Source organism: Chenopodium album, chromosome 7 (genome assembly GCF_948465745.1).
Source record: "Chenopodium album chromosome 7, dcCheAlbu1.1, whole genome shotgun sequence".
Lineage (NCBI taxonomy): Eukaryota > Viridiplantae > Streptophyta > Magnoliopsida > Caryophyllales > Amaranthaceae > Chenopodium > Chenopodium album.
The window spans coordinates 78,478,320-78,502,871 of record NC_137840.1 but is presented as its reverse complement, the minus strand read 5'-3'; the positions used below and the strand labels follow the sequence as shown (position 1 = coordinate 78,502,871).

Here is a 24,552-nt window from a genome sequence, read left to right as displayed (position 1 = left end):
ATGATACTCTAACTCATGGCTAAACAGAGATAGAGAATTATTAAGCAACAACAACTCAAGCAACAAAATATACATGTTAAACAAAAACATCATAATTAAACTAACACAAAGCTAACAACAACTAAAAGAACCAAGCAAACAAACTGGTGAAAGAACTAAAGAAACACCCGTGAAAACCTGAAATACCTCAACGGCAGCAACCCTACCCAACACCACCAACAACCGTCCACGGCAGCACAAGAACCCCTCACTGAACCGAACTTGGATACGCGAGGAAACCCTAACCTTAACTTCACCTTTACCGTCGGGAATTAATTGACGAAATTCCTTTCGACGGCGGCGTTAAAGCTAGCCTTTGGTTCTTAATTTAGAAGCAAGCCGCAACACACTCGACGGAGAACCACCTAACCGCAACCTCGACCGACCGAAGAGGACCCTGGTTCTAACACCAACTGACCGAGAAACCGAAAATTAAAGCAAAAACGAAAAATTAAAAACAGAAAAGGAAAGCAACAATAGGACTAGGCTCGCCGACGACGGCTAGGCGGAGCGCGCCAGTCGCCGGCGAGCAGGGGCTGAGAAATAGGAGAGCGGTGGATGCGGTGGAAGATAAGATTGGGGGTTAGATAGAGAAAGGAGAGAAAGGAGAGTGTGTATTTGTGATTGTGAATTGTTATAGGAAGTTTGTACTTGTACATGGAAAATAAATTGTTTGAATATCAACATGGAACCAGAGTCAGAAGACCAAACATGCATTTATATATTGGAGGTTTTTTTTTTTTTTTTTTTTTTTTTTTTTTTTTTTTTTTCTTCTTATGAAGGGATTATGTATTGGAGGTTATTTCTCATTTTGTAGATATTAATATTTATGTGGCCGGTATATGAAATGAAGTCATTTTAAGGGAAAAACTATTTAAAATAGAAAATATTTTCGATCCTTTTTTCTATAATATTGATCTTCGTATTGTTCTAGCTAATGTCCCTCTGTTTTTTTTTTTTATTTTTAAACGCATCAGTTTGACCGGCACATTTGCTAAGACGTAAATTAACCAATAGTATCTTTAATTGTCTGTTAGTTAAAATTGTAACAAAATGATATTGTGAAAGTAGACATTGTGACAAATCTAATAATAGCAACAAAATTAAGTCAACCATAACATATGAATAATGCAAAATTCAAACAAACAAATTCAGTTAAGTTCAGTTCATTTCAGCTCAGTTCAGTTCAGCTCTGTTCAGTTCAGCTCAGCTCCTAATTTTCTTCTCTTATAAAATATTCAGTTCAGTTCAGTTCAGCTGAGTTCAGTCATTGAGAACAGACCCTAAATGATACAATTGATTTTATACTCTTAAAAAAAAGTTTATTGTATGAAATATATCATCCTAATTAAACCTTTATACCATAAGATTTCAATTATTTTGGTTTGGGAACATGATTGTCAAGGTCTAAACTGAAGTATACCAATACTGACTTCATATCTCTTCTCTAAAGTCAAAAGTGGGAATTGAAATTGGGCCTGGGTGTGGAAAAAAAACGTAGCGCAAGTGCAGGATAATGGGCTAATAGAAATTGGAAAAGTGAGCTTAATTGAAACGCAGAGAATAAATCGATTGAATTGATCATTTGATCGGGTAAGGAAGAAGGTCCGAATTCAGCGAAAACAATGGCGAGTGGAGCAGAAGGAGGAGGAGGGGGCAAGGTGTCCTTCAAGATAACACTGACTTCCGATCCAAAGCTTCCTTTCAAAGTGTAAATTGATCTATCTCATACGATTTCGATTTCGAATTCTACTCTAAATTTAAATTCAAAGTGTAAATTGATCTATCTCATACGATTTCGATTTCGAATTCTTCTCTAAATTTAAATTCAAAGTGTAAATTGATCTATCTCATACGATTTCGGATTCGGATTTTGATAATATAAACAGGTTTAGCGTGCCGGAAGCAGCCCCTTTCACCGCCGTCCTCAAATTCGCCGCCGAGGAGTTTAAGGTCCCTCCTCAGACCAGCGCTATCATCACTAATGGTACTTGTTTCTTTTTTTTATTCACCTTTTAGATCTTTCTTTTCTACTACGAGTAGTAATTTTTCATCTGAATCACACAATTCAGTTTTTAGGATAATTTTAGGTTTTTCTTGCTATCTCCAATTAGATTACTTCTCTTTATTTTAGTATCCATTTTGTAGCATCATCATTTGTTCCGGAATGTCTACTGTCCTGGTATATTCATTCATTCATTCATCTTTGCGTTATCAGCCAAACAAGGAAGATTAAGAACCAGGGATAAAGTAATCAATTAGATTATGAATCCTGCTATTCCTTTATATTCGGCAGAGATATTGGATTAAATTAAGCATCTAAAATCTTATTAATAAATCATCTTAGTTTTGATTCCCAAGGACAAAGCATTCCATGCCTTTCGTACCTGTCAATTGAGATAAACTCTCTTTAGCTAGTGGGGTGATTGTCATGTTTAATAAGCTCCAAAGAAAATTATAAATTGGGATAATCCATTGTTAGTAGAGAGGGGAAGAGAGATTTGGCACATGAGGTCATATTTTTCTCTAGTGCTTGTTATAAATGTGTGAATTAGACAAAAATAACCACTCTCCTACATTTATTGCCTCACTGTTTACCATGATACCAACTGTCTGAACTTTTGGAGCTTCATGGTTTGTGCATTGACTTCAGAACTTGTATACCTTGCTATATTCAAACATACGGTTATGGTGGTCCAGGCATACTTTTAATGTTCTCTAGACCAGGTTGTTAGTGGTATATCTACGTATTACTTGATTTTTATTTCTTAAGAGAGAAATAAAATACTGAATCATATACTTGTATATTATATTTAAAAATTCAGCTTACTATGGAAGTTGAATAGTTGAGATGTATTTGGATGCAAAAGGGAACATGTTTTTTTTTTAACTAGGTTCCATGATGCAGCAGAAATCTAGTGACAGAAATTTGCTCAGAACAGCGTAATAGTACCCTCCTCCAATCCAATTTAAGGGATGAGTAGCAGATTGATTAGCTCAGAAGTAATCCAGAAAGAAGGGAAACTTCGAGAGTGATAATCAATATGAGAATGATGATAACAGAGAGAGAGAGAGAGAGTAATTAGAGAGGGAAGGGAGTTGTATTAATTTCAGCATAAAGGATTACAACCACTAATTTAGCTTAAATAGCCTTCATTACATGCATTAAACGTGTAAATGAAAATAACAAACTTAATAAAAGGAATCTAGTCTGTTACACTCCCTCCGGCTCAGCATTTCCAGCCTTTAGCTTAATTTCAGCTAATATCAATGGAACACCGACTATATTGCCCTCCAAATGGCTCACACTTGCATCAATGCCTTCCCCTTGAGAAAATCCTTGACCCCAAGGATTAAAGGAAGCTTCAATAACCTCAGCAAGATGACTAGCATTAGACCACTGAATCAACCACTGGACAATAGCATGATTTCCCCTCTTTATAGAACGCTTGTTCATCATGGCAATTGGGAACCTTAGATTTTCAGAGAAGAACCATTAGGTGGGGGTAGGGGTGTTCAAAAAAACCTGACACGCTTGTCCCGACCCGACTACCCGGATGATAACCGATGGGTATTTTCATACAATATTTCGGGTCGGGTACTCGACCCGGTTAATTCCTCGAGTCACGGGTCGAGACATGGGCCGGAACTTCAGTTATACGGGTACCCATCTGACCCGCATCTATTTTTTTTGTACTTTCTGAAATTCAATACTAATACTATACACAGTGAATATAACCTTTTTCTAAAACTAAAATAGGGTTTACTGATTGCATTTGCATTTGCAGCCACCTGCCATCTCCTCTTCCTTTCTTTGGTTCAACTTTCTCTCTATTTCATTTTTCCTCACTCCTCACTATCTCACGGCAGCCTCACCCTTCTTCTCAGACCATTAGTATCTCACGGCTCAACGACGGCAACAACTACTCCGCAAGGTGTGACCACCATCTTCTCCACGATGAGGCGCAGGAATCGTTTCCTTTGAACGAAGGAGGATAAATTATCATGCTTGAAATAGAGATCAGAGAAAGTAAATTGCGAGTAAGTTAAATATAAATTTCCGACGGCTGCTCGCTTGATGTTCGACGGATCTGATCTGTACCTGTACCTCTACAGCCCAAAAAATATTTCAATTATTTATTTTGGGTTCAATTGGACAATTATAATTATAATTATCAATTTGAGTTGATTTTATTAGTTTTTTTATATATTAATTAATTGTGGTTTTGTAATTCATGAGGGTGTAAAAGTTTGAGATTCATATTTGATTTTGATTGTGGTTGATTTTTTGGCTTTTTATGTGATTATAATTACTTGAGTAATTTATAATTAGCTTGTGATTTTTAGAAGATGGAAGAAAAGGGTACTTTTTTTTAAAACAATATAATCGGGTACCCTGTGACCCGACCCAGGAAAATCGGGTACCCGAAACCCGGGTACCCGATCTTTTCGGGTCGGGACATGGGTCGCGTTTCTAACTACCCGAAGATCCGGGTACCCGGGTTTTCGGTTACATGAAAAGTAGGGTGGATCTTCGAAGATGCAGGAAGTTGGAGGGTGTAAGCCACCTTTCCCACCTTCTTGATTATCTGATAGGGACCAAAGTACCCAACTTCTGTTTTCCCCTGCAAACTGTTGTCTATAGGGTTGTAACTTCAAGTACACCCAATCACCCATAGCAAATGACCTCTCACTTCTATGTTTATCGGCCTGTTGCTTCATCCTGTGCTGTTCTTTCAGCAGATGCTCTTTAATCATGGATAAAGCCTCTTCCCTGTGCTGCAAACTTGTGTCTACACTGTGAATCCTGCTCATCCCTTTTAAATAAGGAACATAAATAGGGGGGTTTGACCATACAAAATCTAATAAGAAGTGGGCAGAGTGATAGGATGTATTGTACCAAAATTCAGCTAATGGCAGCCACCTAGTATGTCTCCAAAGACCTGCTCAAAACCTCTGACCATCATGAGGATGGTAAGAGGTAGACAATGGATTTTGGGAATCCATGTAATTTATAAACATTGTCTAGGTAAGCTTAAGCCACTTTCAAAGCTGAGTAAGGGTGAGACAAAGCTATGAAATGATCATATTTGCTCAGTCTATCTATCACTACCAGAATCACTTCTTTGCCAAGTGATTTGGGTAGACCTTCAATGAAGTCCATGGTGACCTCCTCCCTATCAGGTATGGGCAAAGGTTGTAGTAAGCCAGGATAAGCACTGGGGTCATATTTACACCTCTGACACACATCACAGTGTCTAATATATGCTATATGCTATCACACTCTTCTTCAAACGAGTAGAATAAGCTCTTCACCCTTCTTAGTGTAGCTTGAATTCCAGAATATCCTCGTAGAGCAGAATTATGCAACCAAAGTAGGATTTTATTCCTCAGTTCAGGTATAAATCCCACCACCAGCCCGCCCTTTCTTGTTAACTGACATTTTGCCATTTATAATGCATGTGAGAATCTGGATTAGCTACCAGATCAGAAATGATCTTCTATAGGTTAGGGTAATCCTGCCAACCTGTTTGAATTTCTTCCAAGAGTGAAGAATTGATTGTAGTAGCAATCATAGTCATCACTTGAGAATGAGATATCCTAGAGAGGGAATCTGCTAATTTATTTTCACTTCCGTACTTTTTTTCCAATCACATAGTCCATGCCACCTGCAGCTAGGGGTGCTCATAACCGGGTACTCGGGTTTTTGGGTACTCGGAAGTGCGGGTAGTTATTTAGATGACCCATTACCCAACCCGCTAAAAGCGGGTACCCGAAATTTTAATATATATGGTTTTTTTTTTTTTTTTTTTTTTTTTTTTTTTTTTTTTTTTTTTTTTTTTTAAAAAAAAAAAGAAAAGAAAAAGAAACATGTTATTACTATAGACTTAAACCTGCTGATTTTATTAAAAAAATTAACTTTTTTCTTTAAAAACAAAAAGTGATGTTTTTATCTATTAAAAGAACTTGCTGATTTCATTAAAAAAAAAAAAAAAAAAAAAAACCCTGATATTTTATTCTAAAAAAAGCTGATGTTTTCACAAATTCATAGTGAACCTGCTTCCACCAACAAACTAGCAAAATCATATTAAAAACTTGCTTCCACCAAAAAAAAATAACCTGTCGGCTGCTGCAATGCTTCCCTATATGGCTATATGGGGCTATATCTGTATCTGTACACCTGTTTTAGTACAAATATTCTCATAACTCAAACAAATTCTGTTTTAAAGTACAAAATGCAAACCAAAGTTCAAAGTGTCTGGAATGCACTAGCCATAGAGTTTAAAGAGTCTGCATCAAATTAAAACAACGAAACAACCAAATAAATTACAAAGTCCAAACGATATCTTAAAGCCACAAATCACACTAAATGGGAGAGGGGATAATTTCAAGTCACATCCGAAGCTTCAATAGTTTCATCAATGATAATTGTTGGTTGCTCCGAAACCAAGTCTTTAATCCCAACAAAAGATAAATCATTAAAAAAAACATAAATCAATTGTAGAATATCACACAGGATAAAAAGCAAGTAATAGATTAAGTTATAATCACCTTATTCTTCCATAATCTCCAACTCAAGCAAGCTTTCCTCAATAGCAATAGGGGTATTAGAATGACGCATCCAATCTTGGCCACAAACAAGGGCTTCCACCATTTTAGAACTTAGAGAAGTGCCAAAGGAATCCAAGACACGCCCCCGTGCTAAAAGCGGACTCCGAAGCAACGGAAGAAACTGGAATTGCTAGAATGTCATGAGCCATTGTCATAAGAATTGGATATGTTTTTTCCTTGTGCACTCCACCATGCCAAAATATCAAAATCTCCATTATAAGGCTCTAGTTTATCCCCTAAATACTTCTCTAATTCGGTGATTCCTTTGGAAGCATCTTCATTACCACTCTCCCTCACAAAGCTATTCCTCAATCGAGATGCATTAAGAAGACCCCTTTGTTGTTCCATCTCACCCCTTTCACCATGAATAATAGGCACACTAGAAGAAGATGGTCTCACTTTGTTTGCATAACAATCAATAATGAGTTCAATGCATCTTGAATACGCATAAAATAAAAGAATTGCTAACATCATAGGAACTACGCACAACATACTCCGTATACTTCGGCCCTGTTTGGTAACAACTTATTGGGGGGAAATTAGCTTATTTGACCAGATTGACTAGTCAAATAAGTTAATACTAGTGTTTGGTAGCAAGCTTATTGGAAGAGCTTATTTACCTCAATAAGCTTTTTTACAAAACGTTGGTATGAGCAACGTTTCCAAAAAGCTTATTTGGTTAGGTGAGTTTAAATTACGAATTTGCCCTCATGGTATTAAGCCATATGACATACACCAAGTTAGCAATGCAATTGCAATTCATTTCTCACTTCTTCCTACCTCAACTCCACAAGTCCACATACTCCATAGTAGATCTAATTTTGTTAATTTTCTCAATTTCTTTTCCTTATTTTTTTTAACAATCTTTTCCTTTAATTTTCTTTGTTTTGTTTATTATTTTTTTTAGTACAGTTTTTTCTTTGTTTTGTTTATTGTTTTTTTTTTTTCTTTCAAAATGTTTTAATCTAACTTTTAGTAATTCTTATCTCTTCTAAAATTTTCGAAATCCTTGACCCAAACCAAATAAATTTGATTTTTTTTTTAATTTATCAGTCATGTTTTTTTTAATTATTTGTTTTTTTGTTTTATTTTTTATTTTTTATGTTAGATAATTTTTTTTGAAGACCATAACAATCCCTCGTAATAGTAGCATGTGAGGGAGGAACAAAATCAGGCAACTTTACGAAATTGACAAAAACCTTCACGTTCAACAAAAGCAAAAGGCAACTCATCTACAATCGACTTATTGGCAAGTGCTTTCCTAACCTCATCATGATTAAATCTCCACAATTTAGGAACATTATATGTCTCAACACTCCCATCAGTATTAACCTTAGTTCTAAACTCAAAATCTAAAAGTGTTTGTTTTGTATCAGCATAACAGGGAGACCTTTTACACCTATTACTATGACGTGACATAGCATTAGTACCATTAGCACATTTAGCATGATTTTCATCATTAGGAATCTCATGAAAATGATCCCAAACATTAGAGGATTTTTTCGTTTACCTCCAACATTTTCTGTTTTTGGTTCCTTCCCAACCTTTTTGTTTTTCTTAGGCCTTGATGAAGCCTCCTCCAAGATCTCAAAATCATCAGATTCGTCATCTCTATTAGTCTGATTCGATTTTGCCCCCGTCAAGTCATCTGATGAAATAATTTACAAGCAAAGCTTCAATAACTAATAACTTGAGTATAATCAAACATAAGCAGTGAAATTAACCAAAAAAATGTATTTGAAATTAACTTAGGTATAATCATACATAATCAGGAAATTAACCCCAAAAAAATTCAAAAAAAAGCCCCCAAAAAATGTAAATGAAAATTACTTTAGTATAATCACGCGTAATCAGCAAATTAACCCAACAAAATTCGAAAAAAAAAACCCTAAAAAATGTAATTGAAAATAACTTGAGTATAATCAAACATAAGTAGCGTAATTAACCTAAAAAAAATTCTACAAAAAACCTTAAAAATGTAATAGAAAACAACTTGAGTATAATCAAACATAAGCAAAGAAATTAATCAAAAAAATTCAAAAACAATACCAACCTTACGCGGCTGACGGTGAGGAACTGACGGTCTATGGAGGTTCGCCTGATAAAGAGGAAGGAAGTTCGCCTGAGAGGGAGGAAGGAGGTTTGCTTGAGATTTGAGAGTGTGTGTTTGGGAATTGAGAGAGAGAAGAGGAGTGAGGAGAAATGGAGAATGTTGAGATGCGACTACTCTGCTAGGAAGTGAGGAGAGAGAAGAGTAGATGAGAGTAACCCTAATTTGAGTTCTAGCCAAGAAATTTTTTTTAAAAAAAATCCGGGTATTTAATGGGTACCCGCAACACTCAAAGCCCGGCCCATCACCTGACCCGCAAATCTGATATTGGAAAAAAAACCGCGTACTTTGCGGGTCAGCGGATCGGGTCAAACGGGTCGGGTATTTTTCAACACCCCTACTACCAGCTAGCTTGGATAACCACTTTTGTTGAAAAGGGGTGACTATCTTGTGATCTAACCGGTGTTTCAAGCGTTGTTGATCTGATCACAAAAGGTAAGAGCATAAGATAATGCTGCCATTTCTTCACTGCATAGACAATATCTAGCAATTCCCTTTCATAGGCGGATAGATGCAGATTCCTTTCAGAGAGAGCCTTGCCCATAAAAGCAATGGGATGCCCTTTCTGCATTAGAACAGCTCCCAACCCACCAGATGCATTGGTTTCAATAGTGAAAGGCACTTGGAAGTCAGGTAGAGCTAATACTGGAGGTGATGTCATAATAGCCTTCAATTTGCCAAAAGCAGCATCTGCTTCCTTATTCCAAGCAAAGGAATCCTTCTTAAGCAAATTTGTCAAAGGCTTACAGATTTTACCATAATCTATAATAGTCAGTTAAACCTAAGAATCCTCTGAGTTCGAGGTTGTGGCCAATTCAAAATAGCTTGAATCTTCTCAAGTTCAGTAGAAACTCCATCTCATCAGAAGTGATTACATGACCCACATAGTTTATCTTCCTTGCACCAAAAGTGCATTTCTTGAGATTTGCTCTCGATGAGTGATGTCTCATTATAGAAAGAACTTCTTGTAGGTGCTGTAAGTGTTCCTCCCAAGAAGTGCTGTCAAAGGAAACTAAAATGAACTTCTTCAACTGCTTTGCTTTCTAGACACATGATAGATTGAAAAGTTGATGGAGCATTGGTACTCAAAATGCCGAGAATGGGTCTTAAAGGCAGTTTTATGCACATCTTGCATCCACATCTCGTGATAACTATATTTCACGTCTATCTTTGAGAAAAAAAGAAATTCCCTGTAACTCATCCAAGAGCTCTTTAATAATGGGTATGGGAATTTGTCTTTTACAGTAGCCTTATTCAAAGCTCTATAATCAACACACATTCTCCACCCTCCATCCTTCTTCTTCACTAAAACCACAGGAGCAGCAAAAGGGCTATTACAATCCCTAATCAGTCCTTGGTGAGCTAATAGTAGCAAGATATCTGTAAGGTCTAATGTTAATAGCAGTTGTACCCTCTTTTAATGGGATTATATGGTCAAAATTCTCTCTCACAGGGGTTAAGTTTGTAGGAGCTTCAAACACATCAGAATAGCTAGCCAAGAGTTCTTCCATTTCAGCAAGAGTTCTTCCATGGATTTTACGCTCCTATCCATGGTGGGATGGATGATCTGCAGCATGGATAGCTTTCCTCCATTTTGTAGCTCTGGTGCAATTCCTTTCACCTTTTTCTTTGTTGCAACCCTAAGTTTCATCTTTCTGTTGTCCAGCTTGAACTCCATGGTTAAGTTTTTAAAATCCCACAAAATGAGAACCATTGAATTCCCAAAACAACATCCTTTCCACTTAGGTGTATCCCTGCATCCTCTATTCAAATCCTTTGATCATAGTATCACATTTCAACTACCACCATCAGCTACCTTTACCCATATTGTTGCTACTTTATCCACCTTACAGTTCATTTTCAGAGCTGTTAGGGTGTCAATAGCCTGAATCAAGCAGTATGTGAAGTGGTTTCTTATCATGTTGACCCATCATTCTCATGGTATTGAAACTGCAATAACCATCTAGAGCTTGCAAGGAGATCTGAGCACAAGCAGCATCATCTTCCTACTGGTTCTTCTGTCTCCTCCTCACTCCCTTCCTCCTCTATATCCTCCATCTCAATATGGTATAACCTTGGTTTCCTGCCTTTACAAGTGTCCCAGCTCAAACTTCTCATCACTATCACACCAAAAACATAAGCCCTTGGCTCTCTTTTCATTCATCTCAGGGGTGAGGATTTTCCTATTAGGGTTGTAAGTGTTTGGGGGTTTAAAGCTGTTTGGGGTAGTTCCTTTCCAGGGTGGGTTAGTGTTTGGGCTATTGGTAATGTGTTTGGGGGTAGGTAGTAGAGGGGGTAGTGGTTTTGGTACTATCCAGTTCTTCTTGGTTTTCTGGCTGCTTCCTGCAATTTAGCTAGGCAGTGTGCCTGCTTAATGGCTGTTGGTGCAAAAATCCTCACACCTAACTGTATCTCTTCCTCCAAACCTCCTAGATAACAACTCAAGCCTGCTGGCCAAAGCATCAAAGGCATCATGATACTCCTGAATGCTACCAGTTTGTTTGAGTGCCTTCAGACATTGGATCATCATAGAGTTCACCAAATCTACTAGTTATATCTTTGACATATTGTTTCCAACTGGGGGGTGGATTATTCTTCACATAATTCTGGTGCCAGAGAAGTGCTCTACCCTCTAGATCATCACTATTAAACTTTGGGAATTTGATCTTGGTGAGTCTGGTAGAATACTAATAAGTTGAATTGCCCTCATCAGCACTCCCATTATCCAACTGTCCAGATTTGTCAAGTGACTTCACAGGTGATTTTATAGGTGAGCTAACATCAGAGACTAATTTGGTGACTTGCACAGATAAGCCTACCATTAAATCATGCAACTCAGATATAGATTTGGTATTCTGGCTAATATTTAAGCTATCATTGTTATAATTTTCAACCATGTTTTTGTTCTGTTCATTAATGATAGATTTAAGGTTTACCTTCAACTGCTGTAAATCAGCAGGTGTGACAGACAGCATCATCATGGCTCACCTCAGTGTTCTTCTTTGGAGGCATTCTGGTCCAAGAACCTGGGAGGCTCTGATACCAAATGATGCAGCAGAAATCTAGTGACAGAAATTTGCTCAGAACAATGTAACAATACCCTGCTTCAATCCAATTTAATGGATGAGTAGCAGATTGATTAGCTCACGAAGTAATTTAGAAAGAAGGGAAACTTTGAGAGTGACAATCAATATGAGAATGAGGATAACAGAATTGAGAGAGAATGGAGGAGTTGTATTAATTTCAGCATAAAGGATTACAACCACTAATTTGGCTTAAATAGCCTTCATTACATGCATTAAACGTGTAAATGAAAATAACAAACTTAATAAAAGGAATCTAGTTTGTTACACTCCCTCCAGCTCATCTTCCAGCTCAGCATTTCCAGCCTTTAGCTTAATTTCAGGTAATATCAATGGAACAGTGACTATATTGCCCTCCAAATGGCTCACACTTGCATCATTCCAACATATTGGTTTTCGTGACTCCGTATCAAAACAAACAAACTTATTGCAGTCTAAAATTATTAGTGCTTTGATTTGAATTTTGCATTCTACTAATTATGTATCATTTTTTTTTATTTTCTTTTCTAAACACAGATGGTGTTGGTATCAATCCTCAGCAAAGTGCAGGTAAAGAAAGTTTGTCAATTTATTAGAAGTTCTGTACCTACTGAAAGCCTTTGTGACAAAAATTACTTTTTTTCAAGGCTTTTTCTTTTGCTTACCTCTTGAAATATTTAATATCTGCTACATTATGTCTGCCTCAGTCACAGTGTGGCTGTGGCTAAAATGACATTTCGACATCAAAATTAATGATAGAAATGTAGGGAGTCGAATCTGATGTAGTTGTCTGGCTATTTTTCTGCTATATCTTCAATCCTCATTGATGCATGTATTTGTAGTTTTGTCCTTCCAGCCATCTTTTCTTGTGCAATTTAGCATTGGCTTTCAAGAAAATAAGTCTTAGTGGCTAATTATGTCTTATTTTCTAATCTATTTTTCAAATTATAAAATAAAATTCAAAAATTGACTGTAAGGGTAATACTCAAATGCTTTGGTGAAGACTTGAATTTCATTATAGAGCATGGACTATTGTTATTTTGCCTTAGAGGCAATATTATTGCTACCCACCTATAGTAGATGGTATGGACTATTGTTATTTTACATTAGCACTCTGGTTAATGCTGATTTAATCTTGAACCTGGCATTCATTTAGACTGTAAATACGTGAACCTTGAGAACTTGTTGTGGTTATGAAACAAATTTAGCGGAGAGGATGGTCTTTGTGGTTATATTGGAGTCTATAATTTTATGGCTTTTGAAGATTCTTTGGCTTTTTTATATCTAGCTTCCACTGCTACATTCTCACTATCTTCCTCTTCTCTCCATTTGTTTGAGTGCATGTGCAAATTTGTTTTTGAATTTATTAGAACAATTTTTGGATGCTTATAATACTGCTAAGAAGAATTTATCAAGCACAAATAGTGTTAATGATGATTAACTTATATTAACAATTGAATATTTGAATGTTTAGGTAATGTCTTCCTCAAGCATGGATCTGAATTGCGGCTGATTCCTCGTGATAGAGTTGGTACTTTGCAGACCTCCTTTTAGACGATCTTGTCATAATAATGTACAGCTCAGTTATGCTGTCAGTGTATCTATTGGTTCCCATCTTTGATGTAAGAAATTCATCTCTTGACTAGAATAATGTCTTAGTTGCAAATGGGAAAAATGGAAGGTTTTGGAGTTTGGATGAAGTTTGATTTGTATTTGTAGTTATTCGTTACTGCTTTATGAATTGCTCGATCGAATTTGAGAGGTCTTTTGGTGAGATACTTATGAAGAATAAAATGACTATGGCGGAAGGCCTATTCAGAGAGATAGCAAGGCAATTGATGTATTGGGTGCATCATTCTTTAAAAGTGACAGTAGACAGGCCCCCAGCAGCCTTGCAGAGTAGCAGGCTCAAATGTAAATGCACAGTAACTTGCTAACCATGTAGTATTACCCATAAAACACTTAATTGTGTGGCCCCATTCATTTCTCAATTTTAGACCTCTTTGTTTACAATTGTAGATGTTTCAAGGATATTAATTTTGGGTTGGAACTTTCAAACTGTAACTGCTTTTTTCCTAGTCATTAAAAAAATAAAATAAAAAAATTAAAAGAATCCCTGAGTCACAGGGGTTGGCAACTCTTTAGATGGACCCTTAAATTAGTGTACAATGTTGTCAGTTTCATCCAGCAATGAATGGTAGGTAGAAATCAAATCCATTAAAGAAGGTCTCTAGATCATGTGTTTGGCCCAAAAAGAAAAATAATGACTGAGTGTGGCTCTCTGACCTGTGCCATTTGGATGAATGCAGATTTATAACTATTTTTTATTTATGATAATTTACTCATAATCATCGCATAATTTGAGGTAATGTTGGACCAGATCTGTTTTATTTGGAACGCTTGACTGATTATTGATTCTGATTAATGACAGTTTTTATCTTTGACAACTTTTAGCCTAAATTGTGATTATGAAGTGTGTACACTGCAAATAATACTTAGTGATTATATGAAATAGTACTATGGTAGGAAATACTATATACTTTTTTTTTTTTTTTTTTTTTTGGAGGAAGGAAATAATATATACTTAGTGATTATATGAAATGGTACTATGGTAGGAATTACTATATACATAGTGATTATATGATAAAGTTGGTGGGGTGAAGTTTGTGACATTGTTGTATGTGTTTTACGTAAGAAGCCTCTTTTAATATTGTTTGACAAGCGGTGAATATTAGTCATTGTTGTCTGGAGGATCAACTATGTCCTTGATTTCCAACGCATGTTGCAAATGTATCGGAAAAAGTCATTAATGAGGAATATTATTCATTCAAGTGTTGTTAAAGTTAAGTACATCCAATGAGCAATAGTAACTTTGTGTTCATCTAAAACAAATGCACCTAGATGTGCGTGTGCACAAAAGATACTCTAGCTAAGAAAAAGGAGCAATCAATTTTGTATGTTTTTGTAACCATGTTAATATGACTATTGATATTGGTTGGTAATTTTTTAACCCCATTTATAAGACTATTGATATTAGAGATGCCAATGGGTTGAGATTTTGAGGTTATTTAATTTAGTCGAGCAATTCAAGCACAATTATTGTTGAGTTTAAATGTTGAAGCTTGTTTATGTAGGAAATCAATTGGATTATGCGAGTTTACAGGGATAATGAGTGTGGATTCTAGCACATTAACATAGTGTTTAAGTGAAGTAGATAGATGAATTGTCAATGAACTCTTTAAATATTGGTTGTCTGGTTTCAAAATGGTAACTAAAAGAATTTTAGCTGAGAATTATGGATTATTTTAGTCATTCACGGCTGTATTAAAACTGTAATGGTGTAGATTTGAGAGTAGAATACGGGGGATTAACAGTAACAAATCTCCGAACATATTGGACAAGCTAAGATCCAATAGGATATACTGTGATGATAGATTTATTTTTGACGGGAGATGATAGATTTAACTAATAGCGTAATAAAATCATAAAGGCAGTAGTATTGGATAAATATCAGGAGTAAAAATATAAAATAAAATAAAATAAAATAAAAAAGGTAATCGTAGTCGTAGTAGGCAAAAGGGTGGCCCTTTCCTTGGTTGCAGATTTGCAGAGTTGAAAAACCCCAGTAGTAGAGTATTAAGTATTAAGTGGCCAAAGTGGGGTGTGCGCTGTTATACCCCTAATTTTGACACCCAAAACATCCATCCCACCCAAGAAGAAGAAGCAGCAGCAGCAGCTGCTATGCCTATGCCTCCCTTTGAATTTATTCCTTGATTATCTTCTCTTTCGGAATTATGGAATCCACGACTACCCGCTCCAAACCTCGCCGTAAAATCATTTACGCCGGCATTGTTCTCCGGCGCCGGTGGTGTCTCCGGTACTGGTTGATCTTACCGCTGCTTTACCTTTTAGGTTTGATACTTTGTGCTCGTCCTCTCTCTCGACTCTTCTTCCCTCTTCCTCCTCCTGGCTCTGTCTACCATAGTCATCAGATCTTCCACAACCTTCGTCTCCGTATTCTCACCGACGATTCCCCTGCTATTCAGGTCCCAATTCTCTCTCTTTATTGCTTTTTTTCTTAATAATACTGACTATATTTGTTTGTATTGTATGTCAACTCTAGTAACATTGACTTCAATTTTACAGTCTCATTCACTTTTTGCTTCCAATTTGTTTATTTAAGAAATTAGAATGCTTTGTGTGAATGAATGAATGAGTAGAATTCATCAACTTTCTATTATTGATTTCATGGGGAATTCAGTGTTAGGATTGTACACAATTGCTGATCCTCGATTTGAGATTGACTAATAAATGCAATCGTAGCTAATTCAAATGTCACCTTAATTGGTACACTGCCTTTTTTTTTCTCGCAGCTATCTAGTCTCTGGATGTATAAAAAATTGAAAATTGAAAAGCCTTGCAAAATCACGTACGAAGAAACGCGAATGGGTGAGCAAATACGATATACATACTTATACATGATATTTGATTATTCCTGAGCTGCCCTTGACGACTTTGCCATTCTCAGAGAGGTCAGAAAATAATGGATATTTGATTGTTGAGGCTAATGGAGGCCTTAATCAGCAGAGGTCTTCGGTAATACACTCCCACCTTTTTACTTACATTTGTCATTTTTTCGTTGATACCATCCCTCTTTAGTTTAAGTGAAAAACATTCAACTGTGGAACTAATTATTGGGATTTGGGAATGCAGCAAACACTATCGCATTTCTATGTAGAAATATATAGTACAAATGCTGATTGTTCTGTGTTTCTGATTCAGATATGCAATGCAGTGGCCGTTGCTGGGTTTTTGAATGCCACATTAGTAATTCCCCGTCTTGAATATCACAATGTCTGGATGGATCGAAGGTCTTTCTTCTTGTCTTTCTTTTGCTTGGCTTTTCATTCATTTTCAACTTAGGTATCTGCCAGTCTCCTCATCTGCTTTTATTTTTTCAGTCATTTTGATGATATCTATGACGAGCAGCATTTTATAAACACTCTTGCTGGCTTTGTGAGGGTGACTCGGGAACTACCTAGAGAACTTATGGAACAATATGATTATGAGATCAGTAATGTACCTATTGTCCAAGTCCCTGCTTGGTCTTCCATCAGTTACTACCTTGAAGAAGTTTTTCCCATCTTACGGAATCAAGGGTACGTCGGTTTTCATTATCGCTTTCTTCATGAACTATTACTTTACTTTTAAGAGGCATGCTCATGATGATACAAGTTACCCTTCCATGACGTAACATATTACTTCATCCCATTTCCTACCATCTATATCATTTTTTGGAACCTTTCTAAACAATAATGAGTTAAAACTAAAACATCACAGTGGGAAAGTATGGAGTAAAATATGGTGATGATCAAACCAGCATATGGTAGATTGAATTTTATTCTTGCTATGTCCCATGAGGTATTCTGTACATATTGAAATTGTTTACCCTTTACAGTATAGTAATGATCATTATATCCTGATGTCAGCTAGGCTTGTTCGCATTGCTCCTTTTGCCAATAGATTGTCAATGTATATTCCTCCAGACATTCAGTACTTAAGGTGCCTTGCAAACTACAAAGCTTTAAAATTTGCACCTCCTATATCGGCACTTGCCAAAAGTATAATCAAGCGCATGGTTGAGAAGAGTCCAAAATCCGATGGTAAATATGTTTCAGTTCACCTCCGTTTTGAAGAGGTATCCAATCTTTCTTGGAGCACGGTTTATCCTTTTCTATCAAATGTTCTGATCGTTGCTAATTTTTATGTGGGACTGACTGGACATGTAGGACATGGTTGCATTCTCATGCTGCATATACGATGGAGGAAAGAAAGAACAGTTTGAAATGGACTTTGTCCGAGAGAAAGGATGGAAGGGGAAATTTAGACGCAGGGGCACAGTAATCAATCCTGGCTTCAATCGAATCAGTGGAAAATGCCCGCTTACCCCTGTGGAGGTATGTTCAATCTTTCACTCAAGCTGTCAAGCTATAAAGACCCTTCAGGAATCAGGATTGATCTCCTGCAATCTGCAGATAGACCTTTAAAAAGAGTGCATAATTCAATGGATCTTTTTTTATCTCTAGATATTTGGAACAAATAGTATAGATCTTTGAATAATAAAACCCAAATAACCAATAATTGGGGGTATTTGCACCTCTATAATCATGTATCTCACCTTTTCCTCCCATGTCGTTTCTTGTCAGCACAGGTTGGAATGATGCTTAGAGGAATGGGGTTCGACAACAATACATTGATCTATTTGGCATCAGGAAAACTATATCAGGAGGAGAGACAGTTAAGTCCCCTATTGGAGATGTTTCCGCTTCTATATACCAAGGAGTCTCTTGCATCCCCTGAAGAGCTTGCTTATTTTAAGGTGATTATTGGTATTTTCCTGGGACTATGAATAAGTTAATAGTGATCCAGGATGTAATTGATCATAATCATGATTAGACCAGATTCAATTACAAATTAGTGCTTCACATTATTAGCTGTAGCTGTAGCTTCCATTTCACTGGAGTGATCACTGTAAAATCATTCGAACTTATTCACCTGTTACAGGGGTACTCGTCTAGATTGACTGCTCTGGACTATGCAGTATGCTTATTCAGCGAGGTTTTCTTGACCACTCAGGGTGGAAATTTTCCACATTTTCTCATGGGTCATCGCAGATATATCTATGGGGGGCATGCAAAGACTATCAAACCCGACAAGCAGAAACTTGCTCTTCTGTTTCATAACACAAGCATCAGGTAACTGTCCCTCTTATCTCTTTGTTGAACAGCTAATCTGCACATCTTGTATTACGAATGTAATTTGACCATGTATTCTAGCTTTAAGTCTAATCACTTGTCCAAGTTGGAACTTTGGATTGTTCATGCATTTACTTCATACACTTCCCACTATTTCAAAATTTCTTGGACAAATAACTCAAATGTGTGGGTTTAACAAATGTTTTTACAGTTGGCAAGAGATTAAGGATCAAGTCAAGGTGATGCTAGTAGAAAGCAACCGGGAAGGACTTATGATGCCAAGAATAAAAAAATCTAGCAGGCACAACTCAATTTACAAATACCCATTTCCACAGTGTAGATGTCTTCAAGAAGCTCAAAATCTTACTGTAAATAGAGCAAATGTGGGTGATGTGCTGGATCACCAGCTAAAGCACATAATTTGATACGGCTATTCTTTTGTGATACCAGCATGCCATGCCAAACGAACATACCTTGGTAATTAAGTATAGATAAAGGACCTAGTGGAAACTTCTGGACGAGGCCATTCTCCAGACTCCAGTGATTTTGCATGAGTCAGGCCAAGTTTTGTCTTAGAGCCACACCGGTAGAGGTATTATCATTCAACAAATTCTTCAAGGCTCAAACAGAAAGTCCATGTCCCATTGCTGATAGTTTGTGCCCGAATTTATTTAAACAAAGTGGGATACTTGCTACAGCTATGGACTCTGGTGCAGGTAAGTTTATATCCATTATGATGATGCCTTTGTAACATTAGAGGTTGCTGAATAGCAAAACCATGAGTTGATGAACCTGCTACCTTGAAAGGCTCAAACCTAGGACATTCCTTGGGCCAATTTTGATGTAACCCATTGGGGCAACTACCCCTAAATTTTTTTTGTTGTCCCTAATTGTTAATAATCTTTTTTTGTTAGTATAATACAAGTATTACAGTAGCCCCTCTAATAGAAATTTTCTGTTTGGAGATGACATGTTATCCTTCTTTTGTTAGTATAGTAGAGTGTTACAGACTTACAGTAGCCCCTCAAATAGAAATTTTCTGTTTGGAGATGACCAGTTAAACCTTCTTTTGTTTTTGTTTTTGTTTGTATATTACAGTATCTGCTGTAGGCCTATAACAGGTAATTTTGTAGAATAAACCCTAAACATCTAATGCATACGGTCGTTTTGATCGTCTTATTAGGTGCTATATTTTAGTTTTGTGAGAAGATTGTCTAGACCTTTGTATTACTCTGTAAAATATATTCTTTTCGGTAAAAGAAAATTAGGTGCCATATTTAATTGAAAAAAAAAGAAGCAAAATATGAAGTACTTATAATTAGAATTGGGATAGTGAACAAAAGGGTAAATGGTCCCTAGAGATTAAAGATTGAAGGGCCCTTTTGAGCATGAACCTGAACTTGAACCTAAACCTAAACTTGATCCAATAACATTAGCTCAATAATACTCCGTATTTTGATTAAACAAAACAATCTAGTAGAGTACGGACTAATAATTAGATTGTGATTTTTCATTTAATGGAGGGCATCCCACTCCGGCATACTAGGAATAAGTTTAATTTTATACACCGTAATAGTGAAAGCTGATCATGCGCATTGTCGCTGTAATGATTTCATATTAGCTTTCTACATCCCACTCCGGCATTCCCTCTACTCTTTCTTTGTTCATTATTATTCTTATTATCCACTGAAGCATTTTCTTTCTATTTTACCTTCTTTTCATGCTCTTTTTCTAATTTATTTGCTGTAATTCACCCAAATTTACTCTTTCTTCCTCCCCTTTTTCTGAAAGCTGAACACTGCAGCAAATCAAAAGACTAAAGAGCCCTGTAACATTTCACAAACCCAGCTTCCATTTGCTTTTCTTTTTTTTTTTTTTTGTAAAAATCCACAGCTGCATGTGTCACCCTCCTAAATGAGATACTTTACAGAGTAGTGTAGTGACTACATTTAGTTACCTGGTCCTAAAGCCATATTGTCACAATATAATCTAGCCACTAATTAAGCCAGGGTCACTGGAGCCAGGTCCTGTGTGTGTCACTGTCTTTTAGCTCGACTAATTTAATGAAACAAGCAAATACTATTGTAATTTATATTCTATAGCAAAAACAAAAGAGGGGGCATGCATACAAGTTGCAGGGAGCTGAGTCCAGTCTCAGGACTAAGGCTTTGCAATTTGCAATTGATAATGAGCAATAGAAATCTTTGACTCCTGCATTAATTTATAAAAAGGAACACTTGGATTAAGCTGTCGTAACTCAACCCATGCAATACGACGTATGCCAAGTGTTGTAAGGAATCTGGATAATTAACTTTAATAACCAGTCTTGCTTATTAGGGGGGCCGTGCCTTTTTGGTTTTTGGTATTAAACACTTAATTAACAGCAGCTGTACGCCCATACAACATTGCTTCATTTTTTTGTTATTTCGACATCATTATACTTATCAAACTGCTACTGTCTACTGCATTTGATTTAGCAGGCCTGGCCTTTGCCCCTTGGTTGTACAATTCAAGAATCATCAACTTCAACTATTAACTCTCAGCTTCCCAAGTAATACATGCATACATACGGTCATACGGTTTTGTTTACTTCTTTTGACATCAAGTATTTTTCAACTTTTATTTTTAATGAACATGTTAAGTTTGTTTTTTTAAGACTATAAGTAGAAGATAATGTTATGTTTAACCCTCATCATAATTCCCATTTATAGGTCAAAGTATTGGGTTTGATTGCTCAAAGAAGCATGGATTTGGTGTTTTTTAATTTATAGGGTCAATAATTTTGTTTGGTTGGGCGCTTTTATAGGGGGCAATAATATTGTTAGATTGGACCACATCTAGCTTGTCTATGGCATCTGCATTACAACTAACAAACAGATTTCCATTTGTGATGAGTTGCAGTGACATCTCTTTCACTTCATTATCTATTTCTAGGACATCTATTCATTCCAAACCGACCAGGTTTTTTTTTTTATCTCCCTTTTCTATCATAACTTTTTCTTTTAATAAGAGAATTATCAATGAATATAATCTTTCATTTTCTTTACTTCACAATAGCTCCAAACCATTACTATAAATCATCTAACTTCTGTCATTATACTTTTGAAATGAACTTATCAATGAGATCAAATGAAATAATTTAACTCACTGGCTAAGTTGGTAGTTGGTCTTTTACATTTTTTAAAGAGTTGACTGGAGCCAAATTAGAACAATCTTAACTTGCATTGCTTGGGTTTTCTAACCAAAGGCTACCATTTCCATGCACATTTTTGCATATAGTACAAAATATCATTAAAACGTTGCCCTACCCAAAGCTGAAAATATACAATAACCAAAGCATGTAGAAATAATCTACACTAATTTAAGATCTCCAGCCCAAACATCTAAAACCCCCTATAGATAACAACAAAACAAGGCAGAATTGCCTTGGGGTTAAAAACATACAACTCATCCAAATTTGAATAAACTCCGGTTGCTCCGGCCACCGAGTCATACTCCTCTGATCCACCACCTTCTGGGCTCTTCTTGACCCGGCCGGCAATCACCCGGCACACCAGCATTGCCCTCCTCTCCTGCTCCTCTGAACCAACATCAGCTCGATCATGAGCTCGCCCACTCGTGGCAGTCGTTAGTATGCCTTTGCCTGTAGGCCCCTCATCGGCTAGCTTAAATCCATTTTTAATAATGCTACAAACATTGCAATGTGGGATGGAATTACAAAGGTTGGAGGAGTCATTTAAACCTAGGGAGCACATAAATGTGGTGCAATGGAACCTTAGAAGCTCATTTCCATCGGCTATGCACCTAGCATGTTTTTTAGGGAGCCTTGTTGCCTTAAATTTAATTGAGTCCCTATATTCCTCAAACTTGTTGATGGTCTTTTGGGTGTTGTGGACTTTAAGAATTCTATCAATTTTGCATACTGGAGTTTGCTTCTTTAGCCAGCTTGATTGGAATATAATCTCTACTATATTCTTACTTGTATCCTCAGGACCCAGTTCAGATACTACACCAGAAAAACATAAAATCATCTTAGTCAAAGAAATTTTATGGCATAAAAAGTATGAAAATGCTCTAAAGTGCTTATGGCATAGAGGAAAATTTCCAAAAAGTGAGAACTAAACATTCTATACTTAAACAACAAGATTAATTAAATTGTAGTAGTCCATGACTTTTGTAGCTCACTTTCCGCCTTTATATCTTCTGAAACTAGACTAAAGCTAGAATCTTTACAAATGTAATACTCCGTATGAATAATAAACAGTGGTGTGCAGTGTGATTAAGCATAGATAAGAAGTTGATAATTGAAAAATTAAGAGGAAGATGAGCTTGAATGAGACTAAGAAAGAGCAAGTACCTGCATGCCTGACAGCCTGATGAAGCTCCAAATTCTCAGGTTTCATGAAAACTTCGCCGCAATGAGGGCAAGAACAAATAGTAGCTCTAAGAGAAGGATCTCTAGTGAAAGACAAAACAGGATCAACGACCATTCTACACTCATAACACCCTGAAAGTCTTCTAAATGGAATCCCTTTAATAGAGTAATTAGCAGCAGTAGTACTGTTAGAAGAAGATGATTTAAGTAAGACCCCATTATTGTTACTAAGGTCACTCAAAACAGGAGGTTTGATTGACCGATTTGATCCTTCATGGCTGCTGTTACTGGTGGTGCTAGTACTAGCATGGGTAGGACCACCCCTGCTTTTTCTCTGAAGTGTTTCAGGGGAAGCTGTTTCAGGCCTCTGCATCACTTTTGTGTTGTTGCAAAGTGACCCTGAACATTTCATTTTCTTATTCTTCTTGCTGTTTTCCTCCGGTATTGCTGGTTTTTCAGCATGCTTTTGCTTTTGCTGTTTCTTTTTCTGGGACAGTGATGCTTGCTCTTGCTGTGGCTGTTGCTCCACTTCGAGGTGCTTGCAAGTGAGAATGTTCCTCATTACCACCCATGAAGGTAATGCTTGCGACTGCTGCTTTTCTTTGTCATCTTCCCTCTGTGAAGGGGGTTGACTTCTTCTTGTTCTGTGAACTTCTTTTGTGAGCTTCCTAGGATTTGTTGTTTTGGCCATTGTTGGGAAGTAAGAAAAAACAGGTGTGAATTTTCTATTTCAAGGTTAACTAAGGTCACATGGGATAGTTTTAAAGCACAAGTGCTGGAAAAGCAGATAGATGGTTGCAAGTTAAAGAAGGGCAAGAAAAAGAGGGAGAAGCCAGGAAGAGGCTTTGCTTTTTGTGAATAATTTATGGCTGCATTGCTTGGATTTGAGATTGAGATTTATGAGGCCAACTTTCATGATTCACCCTCCACCCTCCTATATGGCTATTAGGCTATATACTTGTTTCTTTATTATAGTGTGTTTAGCTTGGATTTTATTATTTTTCATAAATTTTCCACTATACAATTTGATACTCCGTACATTTTTAAACCATACTTTATCTATTATTTTAGTTGATACGTTTCTTTAGTTATGTTTGTCAATTTTAAATTTAATCTTAGTATGTATTATGTATATTAAATTTTTATATTTTTTGGGATAGAGGTTGAAGAAAAAAACATAATACTTATGAAGTATATTGTTTTTAAATACTGACATGTATCTTGCACTTAACATTTAAATTTTTTTAGAGAAATCAAGTTTTAAAACTTAGCTCTGATTCCATTTTTTTTAGCCACCCCAAAAATGTCCAGCATTATTATAGCATCATTTGTTAGGAAATTTTTCTTTCCAAACTCTCATGTCCTCATAATCTCTAGATACATGAGCTAATTTATGTGTCACTCCATTTGAAAAAATTAGAGCTCTATTTTGTTTACTACGTACTTTGAAATTTAAGATAAGTTCAAATATATTAATTTTAGTGGATTCTTTCTTATATATATGAGTTTCAATTTTATTTTAATTTATTATCAATTCCTAAAAGGGCTATAATATAACATACTCCGTATTACCCCATGCATTAAAAATGTTATAGAAGC

The 24,552-nt window shown here is 36.3% G+C and overlaps 3 protein-coding genes across 3 annotated transcripts; 2 read left to right on the top strand and 1 right to left on the bottom strand.

Annotated features, from left to right (window-relative positions):
• The first annotated feature begins 1,590 nt into the window (after positions 1 to 1,590).
• LOC145639798 (uncharacterized) lies at positions 1,591 to 13,523 on the top strand. Its single transcript, XM_081691127.1, has 4 exons — positions 1,591 to 1,750; positions 1,929 to 2,026; positions 12,361 to 12,393; positions 13,298 to 13,523. Exons 1-4 carry the CDS (start codon positions 1,665 to 1,667, stop codon positions 13,375 to 13,377), a joined length of 297 nt encoding a protein of 98 aa, XP_081547253.1. The 5' UTR covers positions 1,591 to 1,664; the 3' UTR covers positions 13,378 to 13,523.
• Positions 13,524 to 15,426: 1,903 nt separating this feature from the next.
• Positions 15,427 to 19,731, top strand: LOC145638729 (O-fucosyltransferase 10-like). The gene is made up of 10 exons (XM_081689728.1): positions 15,427 to 15,869; positions 16,197 to 16,272; positions 16,352 to 16,419; positions 16,606 to 16,694; positions 16,785 to 16,982; positions 17,317 to 17,521; positions 17,613 to 17,780; positions 18,035 to 18,202; positions 18,388 to 18,578; positions 18,790 to 19,731. Exons 1-10 carry the CDS (start codon positions 15,618 to 15,620, stop codon positions 19,001 to 19,003), a joined length of 1,629 nt encoding a protein of 542 aa, XP_081545854.1. The 5' UTR covers positions 15,427 to 15,617; the 3' UTR covers positions 19,004 to 19,731.
• A 2,022-nt stretch (positions 19,732 to 21,753) lies between these two features.
• On the bottom strand, positions 21,754 to 24,002 carry LOC145638728 (uncharacterized). Its single transcript, XM_081689727.1, has 2 exons — positions 22,936 to 24,002; positions 21,754 to 22,584 (listed from the first exon to the last, which is right to left on the bottom strand). The coding sequence occupies exons 1-2, from the start codon at positions 23,642 to 23,644 to the stop codon at positions 21,962 to 21,964; spliced, it is 1,332 nt and encodes a 443-aa protein (XP_081545853.1). The 5' UTR covers positions 23,645 to 24,002; the 3' UTR covers positions 21,754 to 21,961.
• Positions 24,003 to 24,552: the final 550 nt, after the last annotated feature.